The sequence below is a fragment of the Myotis lucifugus genome, unplaced genomic scaffold, assembly GCF_000147115.1.
Source record: "Myotis lucifugus unplaced genomic scaffold, Myoluc2.0 scaffold_26, whole genome shotgun sequence".
NCBI classification, from domain to species: Eukaryota; Metazoa; Chordata; class Mammalia; order Chiroptera; family Vespertilionidae; genus Myotis; species Myotis lucifugus.
Genome location: NW_005871074.1, coordinates 3,087,348 through 3,099,214, shown reverse-complemented (window position 1 = coordinate 3,099,214; position 11,867 = coordinate 3,087,348). Strand labels below are relative to the sequence as shown.

Genomic DNA, 11,867 nt, shown 5'->3' with positions numbered 1-11,867 from the left:
TGTGGCTCACCCCATAACAAAGAAACAGAATTTCCGGAGGTTGGAGGCCCAGAAATCAGGATTTTAAAAAGATTCCCAGGTGATTCTAATGTGCAGCCAAGGTTGAGAACCACTGACCTAGGCTAACACCATCCGTCTTCAAGATTTAAGGAAGGCGGCTAAACATTCACAAACATGATTGTCAACAGGAAAAACCTGCCTATTCCAACAGCTCATCAAAGACACTCATTTCTCTGAGTCCTGAGAGAGGGGCCCTTACTTAATACACTTGAAGTCTCATTGCCAGGATTAGAAATTGCGTATTTTTTTCTTCTAAATAGTTGGCAGCACACGTTTAGTATGATATAATAAAAAAGAAAAACTTTAGTTCCCTGGATTCTACTTAGATGACACTGCCCAATCTTGCCCGTGTCTCTCCTTCCCCTATGCTTCCATGGCTGACCGATAGAAGGGATGGGGGTGTTCTTTCTTAGACCTTCAGTCAAGTCTTGCTCAGCCTAGAGTTAATACTGCCTTCTAAGGGGATTTGAATGTCTTTGTTCTGATCAATTGACTTGCTTTTAAAGGATGATCTTACTCCTCTCTTTTCCAAATGTTGGGATGGGGGGGGGGGGGGATTGTATAGTTATTCCCAAGTGGGAAAGAATTTGAGATAATAAATAATTATTTGCACTGCAGCCATATGCCCACTGCTCTGTCCTAACAGTCTGAATAAATTTATCAGATTTATTGAGTTATTAACACACCAGTTTATATTTGTACATTTAGGAGGGGAAATCCTCTAATGTACCTCATCCTATTTAAAAATGTCTGCAGGGCAAGCAAAGCGAGCACAGTTGAGGTTCTGCAGCAAAGTGAGAAGAGGAAACCCTCCTACAAAGGCCTAGTGACCTTGGCCCATCCCTTCAAGGTCACAGTGAAGTCCCACTGACTGTAATGATTAGAACGGCTGCTTAAGTGAAACCAATGACAAGGAAGCAGAAAGATTTAGGGAAAAACTAGGAGTAAGTTTTGGGGAATGAATATAGAAAAAACTGGGTATTTTCCCCCAAGTGAAGAGGTAGAAATCAGGAAAGAATGAAAGTGCTCTGTTTCAGGATTGGTGTGTAAGTTGTCATCTGAAGCTGAAAAGAAAAACATGAATTTCTCTGACTCAGGCTTTCCCCTGAGTGATAATGGGAAGAAAGACTGTTTTTCTAACACAATAAAAAACCTTACAAAAGTAAAGTTTTCATAGTAGCATGAAGAGTTGATGCTAAACTGAAAAATATTAGTGGATTGCTTGTTTACTTCATCTGGGTTCAATGACTCAAGTCATTAAGGCTGCAGACCAGGGTGGTGATCACCTGAGTTGATGGGAGGGTTTCGGATAACATCAGTAATAATCTTCTGAACCTCTGGAGTCAGGCCTGCTCGCTCCATATCGACTGGGTAGCCAGCTTTCACCGCTTGGGATAAGTGTATGCCAACTGCTGCGAGAGGCAGAATCCTGTTCTCAGCTACACTCTTCTAGAGAAACAGCAGCAAAACAACCAGTCAGTTTTTTTAAAAGTTTCCCCTGTACTGTATGAAAACAAAATGTCCAAAACCTTCGGGTAATAAATGTTCACTGCGAAATAAACAATGTACTCAACCTTCACTTTATAAAAAGTCAATTTCTTTAAAACTACCTACATTAGAGAACTCCAAGATTCTACTTTTTACAATTATTATACTGAATACAACATAATCATCCAGCATTAGCTAAGAAATCAATCCTCATCTCTCCGCAATTATCCACTTTAAAACCTATTAGTGGCAGAGAGTACTATGTTAAGTCTAAAAGCTGCCACAACCTTTGAAAATATAGTCAACTGTAATCCAATGTTCTATATACTTGAAATAATATATCATGTGCCTAGAATTGAATTAAACAATTGTGTTAAAATTGAGGATACTGTTACATATTTCTGTAGCTTTTATACAACTGTAGCTCCAAATTCATTTAAGATTATGTATGAGATATAATATTCTTTTAAACACTCCAAGAGTTTAGTCACTCGGCTCTAAATTAATTCGTAATACTCTCTTTTAATACAACCTGAAAGTCTGAATTTGGATTGGATTTGTGTAAATGTTGACACTTCATAGAAAAGAGCCTTTAAAGCAATAATTTCATCCTTCAAAAGTAGGTTTTAAATTACTTTAATTAAATGTCTACCCTTTCCTACTAGACAGTGTATACCATGTGTGCATATCAGGGTTACTTGATACCAGGCATCAAATTACCTAAAACTAATTGCATTATTGCTCCTGATTAATTAGTCCTTAGGCATGTTTAATTTTGTAGTTAACTGGCAAGACCAGCTCAGACTCCTGGGAGGTAGAGATAATTACACCATGATATTACACAATAATATACAACCAAATAACAGCAAAAGACATAAATGAAGATATGCAACTCTTCACATTTTTAACCATGACTATGTAATATAATACATAAAACCTCATATCATGGATGAGTATTAGCATGCACTTTATTCAGAAAATTTGAAGGCTATACTAAATTTTCTTAGAAATTATATTCAGTTATACCATGCATATATGGTCAAATTATGCAATATAAGTATATTTAACATGTACATTTAAGTTACTACTTAAGAGGCAGAACTTTAATTCCTATTTATCATGTAATTTGTTTCAAAAATAGTACACTGGAATTATTTGGTTTCCTGTGGAATGGATTCTGTACTTTTAATTAAGGAATCTGACTATCAAATTAGAACATCTATTAAGTAATTAAGACAAGCTATGAATTATTAATTCTTATTTCTATTAGACCTTAACCAGTATAAAAAGTGTGTAATGTGCCCAAGTGGATGAAGACACAGAAGAGAAAACCCAGGCATTGGCCTAATCAATTTATGGTCAGAGAGAATAGGAATTCAAATTAGTAAAACTTAGCTGGAAGCCTCATTCTATCTTTATTCCCACTAAGATAAACTCTCTATTTTGTACAGAATGAGGCAAAAGTAGGTTTATAGTTACTCATATGGAAAATAATACAATAATTAATATATAATAATACAAACCTAAATTCCTGTTTCATGTATTCACAACCATAAGCCTACTTTTCCCACACCATATATTTAAAAAATACTCAACAGTCTTAAGGATTTATGCCAGAACAGTGAAGAAACATTAAACGTGGCTATTTTTCACAGTAGATTTTTTTTCAAAGAGCATCAGGCATGGTTAAAAAATAGAACAGAACTAAAGGATATAGAGTGACCAGCAAGTTTGGTGAATATACAAGTACGTACATATTTATATGTTTGTTTTTCACATTGCTCTGGTATTCCTTTTTTTTAACTTAATGTGTCTTGGAGGTTATTTCTTATCAATACATATGCTGATAGTTTCTAAACTATTAATCCAGTTTTTAAAAAAACAGTCTTACAATATGGCTGCTCTAATATCCCTGAGCTATAAATGTGTTTATCAGTACCTCGGATATAATCTCTATAAGATAATCATGGTCAACCTATACTTGCTGTTTTTACTCAACTGACAGAAGTAGGCTTAGCAAAAAGAAGATGACATTCTATTCTAAAATTAAATACACAATGAAACAATGTAAAATATTATAGGATTAGAAGAAATGTACCCCAAGTCACAACTTTAATACTGAAAAGTTGATAAAACGTGTTTAGATAAATTAAAAAATTCCCTCTAATATGAATGTAACACTTACCAAAGACATCTTCTTTTCTTGGAATAAAGAATACGTTATGGCCGTAGACGGTGGGAGGGAGCATTCTTTGTCTTTTGCCACCAGGCTTTTCTTCTGTTCTTCTGGAGGATTTGTACTTGAAAAGAGATCTGTCTACAAAAGTTTAAAAGAAGCACAAATGGTGAATAATAATATCAACATGATGATAGAAAGGATATCAATATGATCAGTAGGCCTTAGGGGGTAAAAATAACACAAATAAAACCTCCAAGGAAGAGGAAAAAATTCCCTTTTTATGAGGAGCTCGAAGAAGGTGTTTGGTGTTACTTTTTACATATTAATTTTAAAAGGAAAAATAAAGCTAGAAGGAATCAAATGTTTGTAATAATAAATGTGGCTGTAGAACTAGAAATTCCTAGTCTTTCCTTTAGCCAATAAGAGGAAAGAAAAAATGAACTATAATGTAGACCACTCTACCTTTAAATATTAAGTCCCCAAGCCCCCTAGAAGTGAATGTTAAATGAATAAATAAAAATAATTAATATTCAAATGTAGGAACTATAACCACAAATTCTGCTAACATATCTTAAAGAAAATTTCTCATTAACTACATACAGTACATTTAGTTAAGAAAAATACATACAAACTGTGGCTCTTGAAGCATTATGTAAATTCTTAAATATGATTCATTAAGACATTTAAAAGAAAAAATGGAGAAAGGGTTAAAAAATAAAATTAATAAAGAAATACTAGGATTTTTTTAAAGCCTGAAGAAAATAAAGGCCAAGTAATAGTTATGATAGAATTAGTATATGATATAGGATTCACATCGATATAACAACAGTTTTCCTCCAAAATGCCAACTTTACCTTCCAAAACGTAAGAACCAATACTAGATTAAAATAATTAAATCCAACAGAACTTGGCTTACTGTAACCCACACTAGTCCCTTGCAATCCTAAACAAAAAGGAAGTCTGCAGATTAGTTCACAGACACCTGGGACAACTGCAGCTTGGCGAACAGAGAAGCCAGACAACACCTAAGACCTAAGGTCTCCAGGTTGTTTCCAGGCACCGCTAGGCTTTCAAAGAACACATTACATATTTTATTAAATGAAATTAAAGTGTTTCCATCTGAGACCTTAACACGGTCAGAATTGGCCTTAAGTTTCTGGGAATGACTAAAATCAAACTCCATTAGCCAGATTCTTCAGGATTACAGTGTAAACTATACCTGCAGGCAACCATGGGATACCTCTATACCAAGGTCTTAGAAATGTGATCACTGGGCGTTATACTGGCAAATACATAAAGATGTTAAGATAAATGGAACAAAATCATGCCACCATCTGTAAATGTGTGACTAAAAGTGTTTGGGAACATCAGCAAATTAATACGAGAGTAATAATCTCAAGAAGATAGGGCTAGAATGTGATTCTAGTAAGCAAAATATCTAATCAAATCATGCTCTATGTAGATAAAAGACTATGTGAACAGAGAACAATCAATTATGAAAACATAAGTAGGAAAGGCAGAAAAACAAAAGTACGCAATGCCTATCCAAGCGCTGTTCAGATGAGAAGCAGCCTTGGCCAACTAGATTTGAATATTAAAGTTCCTTTGGCAAGTAGTGTGTAAGAATGCCTCATCCTGCTTTTGCTGCTGAGAGCCTATTTAAGACACTCTCAGGGTTTCCCTTGTTTGATTCCGGGCTCCCTAAACAACTTCAGATAAGCCAGTTTCTAAAGGAGAGAACACACTCATTGGGTCAAGTGAAACTTTCCAGTTGTATTTCTCACTATAAATCAATGAATTTGCATTTTAATATATCTACACTAATAAAAGAGAAACATGGTAATTAGCGTACGACCGCTACCCTTCCCATTGGCTAATCAGCATATCCTTATGCAAATTAACTGTCAGCCAAGATGGCGGCCGGCAGCCAGGCAGCTGGAAGCGAGCATGAGGCTTGCTTGCTCCAGTGACTGCAGACTGCAACGTTCCCCGCCTCACTTGCCGGCCTCTGAGCTACAACTCTAAGAAACTATGTTGCAAATATAGTTGCAAAACCCCAGAAACCAGCTTTCAGCCAGCCGGGATCTCAGAGCTAGAGTTATACATTGTTTCGATTATAGCAGCTGAAGCCTCAGAGCTAGAGCCAGAGCTAAAGCTGGCCCAGAATAAAAAAAAAAAAAAAGAAAACAAGGAGCGGTTGGAAGCTTCAGTCACTCGCCACCCAGAAAACAGCCCTCAGCCCCTCACCCAGACTGGCCAGGCACCCCAGTGGGGACCCCCACCCTGATCCAGGACACCCTTCAGGGCAAACCAGCCAGCCCCCACCCATGCACCAGGCCTCTATTCTATATAGTAAAAGGGTAATATGCCTCCCGGCACCGGGATCAGCGTGACAGGGGGCAGCTCCCAAACCCCCTGATTACCCTGCGGCTCTGTGTGTGACAGGGGGCGGGGCCACAACCTCCCTATCCGCCCTGCTCTGTTCGTGACCAGGTAAGGCGCCCCAACCCCCTGATCAGCCCTGCTCTGTGCCTGATAGAGGGGAGCTCCCCAATCCCCTGATTGCCCTGCAGCTCTGTGTTTGACAGGGTGCAGCGCACCAACCCCCTGATCAGCCCTGCTCTGTGCCTGATAGGGGGGAGCTCCCCAATCCCCTGATTGCCCTGCGGCTCTGTGTTTGACAGGGTGCAGCGCACCAACCCCCTGATCAGCCCTGCTCTGTGTGTGACAGGGTAGAGCCATAACCTCTCCATTGGCCCTGCCCCGAGTGTGACAGTGGCGGCGCCCCAACCCCCTGATCGGCCCTGCTCTGTGGGTGATAGAGGGTGGCGCCCCAACCCCCCTCCACGGGCCTTGCTCTGTGTGTGACAGGGTAGAGCCATAACCTCCCCATTGGCCTTGCCCTGAGTGTGACAGGGCGCAGTGCCCCAACCCCCTGATCCGCCCTGCTCTGTGTGTGACAGGGGGCGGTGCCCCAACTCCCCTATCGGCCCTGCTCTGTGCATGACAGTGGGGAGCTCCCCAACCCCCTGATCGACCCTGCTCTGTGTGTGACAGGGGGCAGCGCCCCAACCCCCCTCCACAGGCCTTGCTCTGTGTGTGATAGGGTAGAGCCATAACCTCCCCATTGGCCCTGCTCTGTGAGTGACAGGGTGCAGCGCCCCAAACCCCCTCCACAGGCCTTGCTCTGTGTGTGACAGGGTAGAGCCATAACCTCCCCATTGGCCCTGCTCTGTGAGTGACAGGGTGCAGCGCCCCAACCCCCTGATCCGCCCTACTCTGTGAGTGACAGGGGGCAGTGCCCCAACCCCCCAATCGGCCCTACCCTGAGCGTGACTGAGGGTGGCATCGCAACCTCCCAATCCGCCCTGCTCTGTGCATGACAGGGGGCAGCGCCCCAACTCCCCAATCGGCCCTGCTCTGAGCCTGACCAGGGGCTGCACTTAGGGATTGGGCCTGCCCTCTGCCACCCTGGAGCAGGCCTAAGCCAGCAGGTCATTATCTCTCGAGGGGTCTCAGACTGCGAGAGGGCACAGGCCAGGCTGGGGGACCCCCCTTCCCACCCCACCCCTGAGTGCACAAATTTTTGTGCACCAGGCCTCTAGTATACTTATATTTATATACATACACATACACATAAAACCAGGTTCACAGAGAAGAATAATGCAAATCTACTCCCCAAAACATAACTATTTTGTGACAAGACATCAGACTTTTAAGATTGCATGAATGAGGACTGAAACCCTAGCCTAGACCATGGCAAATGCCACAGTGTGGGCAGCCAGCTAGGCTTCCCCAGAAAATATGTAATCTGTCTTGATACATGTTTTCTAAAATCTGCAATACACAGCTATTCTGAAGCTTTAAAATAGAAACAGAAATATGTAACACCTGCCTGTTTTATTTAGGTGTACTGTATGTTCAGAACACCAAATGTCTACCCCTAGGGTTATTTGATTGGAATTATCCTTTGTGTTAATGTGAGAATACAGCCCTGATATTCTTCTGAAGTATGCAAAGTAAAATGCCAAAAAGATTTGGAAAACACATTTTTTTTGCCTTAGGTCAGAAAATTCAAATTCTAAAATTAGGCACCATGTATATGATGATGTCATATAGATGAAAAAATCAAACAGAAACATTTCTATTTTTCACCAAGGAGTAAACCAATATTCAACTACTATAATTTTTAATTAAAATTCCTAAATGATAGGATATGGATACAAAAATTACATTTCTTTCCCAAATAAAAGCTCATAAATATATTTCCTCATGTATCTATAGGTAATATAATGAACCACAAAGATAAATAACCTTATCAAAATGATTCCAACATTATTCAACAAGGGACCAGGATCTGTAACTTTTTTAATTAGTTTGTTACAGGTATCATTATGATTATAGTATGCGGTTTCTATCTACTTTTTATGTATAGTTAAAAAAATAGTTGTCTCTTTTTAGGATTTTTTAAGTAGCTGCCAACTATGAATTCATCTTTGAAGGAGCTAGACATTTTAAAAACATTATAATTCTCATAAAATGTATTTCTACAAAGTGATTTTAACTTCTTTTTCTTAAATGGCCATCTTAATGGGTTTAATCCCATGTCCTCATATTTATAACTTTTGATTTGTATTATGACAATATTTAAGTTTTGCTTCAAAATTTTAAGTAAATATGTTAAAGCTTAATGAAAGTGATGAATAACAAAGCTGGCTTAATAAGCACTAAAGTTTATTAATTTATTTCTTCGGTAAATGGTTTAAATGTGTACAACAATGCAGGCATAATTCCTAACCACCAGAAATTAACAGTCATTTTCTCTATCCAGAAGGTTCAAAAGTTCCATACCTATCCTTTGGAGCGTTGATATTTTTACCCTACTTCAATTTACTCTTGAGGAGGTCTGAGGAGGATAATTCTCTCATTATTAAATCAAACCACTAATTCATGAAGAAGATCCTACCATCAAGTGTCCAAAGAGAAAAAAATGTATTCAATTACTACTGGTATAATTTCTTTTTACCAAATTGTTAAAAAAATATCCAATATAAAATATAAGGCATCTTCACGTGATGTCTTACATAAGCACTAGAGGCCCAGTGCACAAAATTCATGCACTGGTAGGGTCCCTTGCGCCTGCCGGCTGCCAACCAGGTACTCCCTCCCTCCCCCTAGCCACCTGCCACCGCCGTCGGCAGGGGCCACCCCTTCCCAGCCGGCCCCACCGCCTGGTTGAACTCCCAGATGAACTCCCAGTTGAGGGGACAATCTGCATACTACGCTTTTATTATATAGGATATTAAAAAAAAATTTAAAGTTACCAAAGATATACTATATTAAAAGAGGGATAAGTTACATACAAAAAGCAGAAGAGTTTCTGCTTAGAGTTACAGAATTATTTCTACAGTGCGATCCAGTCACTGGAGTCGCATGTAGAGTTTAAGAAGAAACCCAAACAAGCCTGTGAAAATGGTCATACGTGGTGGAGCAAGAAGAAATAAAAGGATACAAAGAAAGCGCTATTACGATGGACAAAATACCATGAAACCTACTTAGTTTCAAAAGACAGCATGACTGGCAGGGGAGGGTAATTAGGGATACAACAAACAATAAGAAAAATAGTCAGAGAAAGACAAGTACCATATGACTTCACTCATATGTGGAAATTAATAAACAAACTGAACTACCAAGCAAAATACAGACAGACTCATAGATAGAAAGCAGACAGACTGGGAGAAGGTGTGTGGAGGGACTAAGCAAAAAAGAAAAAAAAAAGAGATAGAGAGAACTCACGGACATAGATAAGGGGGGGGGGCAGGGGAGGGGAATAAGTGGAAGTGAAAGAGGGCATAGTGATGGAAAAATAAAACAAAACATTTTTAAAAAGAAAGAAAAACAAAGTGGCTGACCCCTTACCAACTGATAACAAGGACAACTTTACAGCTTTAATTTCTATCTGTACTTGAAGGTAAATAATTTATCAACCTAAAACACAGTACTTACTCAAATTTAAAAAAAATACCTCCCAACAAAATAGAAAAACATAAATAGCCTGGACAACTACTTCAGTATCATCTTAAAAATCAGGTAACTAACATGTTCTTATTAACTGATTTACTGTAGAAACAATCTGAATTCATTTTCTACGTATCTGGTGTGGAAATGAAAATAAAGGGAGAAAATGTTGCGTTTGAAGGGTGTTTTTGAAATTGTCAAAAATATTTATTCCTTCAGAACTCCTTACACCACAGTATTTTACCTGAACGCTATTTACTTGACAGAACTGTTTGATGACTTCCAATAGAGGGGCCAACATAGTAGCTTTGCCTTCAGAAACTCCATTGATCCTTTTCACATTTTCAACTGTAGTAGGTCTGTCATTTAAAAAAATTTAAGTCAATAAATCACTGAAACATTATATTCTAGCAACATAGCTGATATTTAGCTGTTTTAGTAATTTATGAATAAAAACTCCAGCACCACCATTACCACAAAAACACAGTACTAATTGGTAAATAGGCTATCACCATAAACACTACTAATTGGTAAAAAGGCTATTATCATATTGTTCTACTCCATTACTGATCTTATCATTATTACTATTTTTATAGATATGAAAAGAAAAACTATGAGGTACTAACTGAAGACAACTAAGAGGCTAAGAAACTCAGAAAATTTCATGCAGTACTTATAAAGTGTTTACCTGTAACAATAAACCAAACTACTTTAGTCTTTTATCTCAATATTTCTTATCCAATATCCAAGAGACTGTATAATGTCTCCTTTCTAAAAATATGCCAATCTAATGATATCAAATATTTTCACTGAATATTGCAAGGTGGTCTGTGATTATTTATTTTTAATGAAATACTTATTATAAAATAAAATATAAGTACTATGTAATATTAGAAAATTCTACACTAATGAAACATCTCATGGATGAAATTTAGTGACATAAGCAATTTTTAAAATAAATTTTTATTTTTTAATTACAGTTGACATACATTATTATACTAGTTTCAGTTGTACCACATAGTGATTAGACATTTATGTAACCTAAAAAGTGACCACTCTGATAACTCTAGTACCCATCTGACACCATACATAGTTAACAAATATTATTGACCTTATTCCCTAGGCTACAGTTTACATCCCCATGACTATTATGTAACAACAATTTTTTAAAAGGAGGCATAAGAGGCAAAATTATCAAGCAACTATTCGTCGGAAATAATTTCTTCTAAATAGTTATTGACCACATAGTATTTAGTAAACATCGTGCTAGGTGTTTTGAAAGACACAAAAAGATGAGGAACATATTATTGTTATTCACAGAGGTAAAAATCTAGATGATATATGTATGTCACTAATAACGAAAAAATAGAGCATTGTGTGATAAGTGCTGTAGAAGCATCTTTAAAATTTATATTTAGAAGTCCTTTAGCAATAACAGAGACAGGCATTACTTTGCTAATACAAACTTCATGGAGAAAATAATAACAAAGCCAGATTTTGAAGAATTTCCTAACAGGAGTTTTGGGAAATCAAGGAAACTACAAAGAAGAAGCACCATCGTAAGTAAGTATATGGAGGTTGAAAAGGGGTCTTCAACAAATGGCAAAAAACCTAAACAAGATAAACCATTTAAAATTTTGTGACTCAGATGGAAAAGTAGGTTTAAGTTCATACATGGAGGGCCTTGAATTGTAACCTAAAGAAATTAACATACTGGGAATCTAGTTAAGCAGAAGTATACATGACAAAGATTAATTTGGTAGTCTTTCATCAGATGAAACAGAAAGAGAGAGGCTGAGGAAAGAGTAACTAGTTAAAAGGCTTTTGCAATAGGCCAAGGGTAATGGTCCGAACAAACATGGTGATACTAAAACAAGGGAGGAAGGCAGAGGCAGACACATCAGAAACATTTAAATGAAAAAGTCTAGAAACTTCAGAGAAAAGTAAGAAGGGGACATAGGTTAGAGGAGTGAAAATAATATCATCGGTTTTTAAACATACGTGATTGGGCACATCATGATCTGACTAACAAAAACAAGGAATTCAGAAAGAAGAGTTTTGTTATTTGAATGAAATCCATGTGAGGAGTGTTTGTGGATTATGACAGATTGTTTATGTACTG

At 37.9% G+C, this 11,867-nt stretch overlaps 1 protein-coding gene across 8 annotated transcripts in view; it reads right to left on the bottom strand.

Moving 5' to 3' along the window:
* WRN (Werner syndrome RecQ like helicase) overlaps positions 1-11,867 on the bottom strand; it is a 120,131-nt gene that overhangs the window by 14,408 nt on the left and 93,856 nt on the right. For 7 of the 8 annotated variants that reach the window (XR_002828602.1, XR_002828601.1, XM_014453601.2 and 4 more), the window contains 3 exons: positions 9,990-10,104; positions 3,734-3,865; positions 1,347-1,509 (listed from right to left, as the gene is read on the bottom strand). Coding sequence is in view for 6 of the 8 variants with exons in the window: in XM_014453601.2 (XP_014309087.1) it covers positions 1,347-1,509; positions 3,734-3,865; positions 9,990-10,104 (410 nt within the window). In the remaining 2 variants the exon portion in view is untranslated. The remainder of the gene's footprint in view (positions 1-1,346; positions 1,510-3,733; positions 3,866-9,989; positions 10,105-11,867) is intronic. The other variant, XM_023751852.1, reaches the window with a different exon arrangement.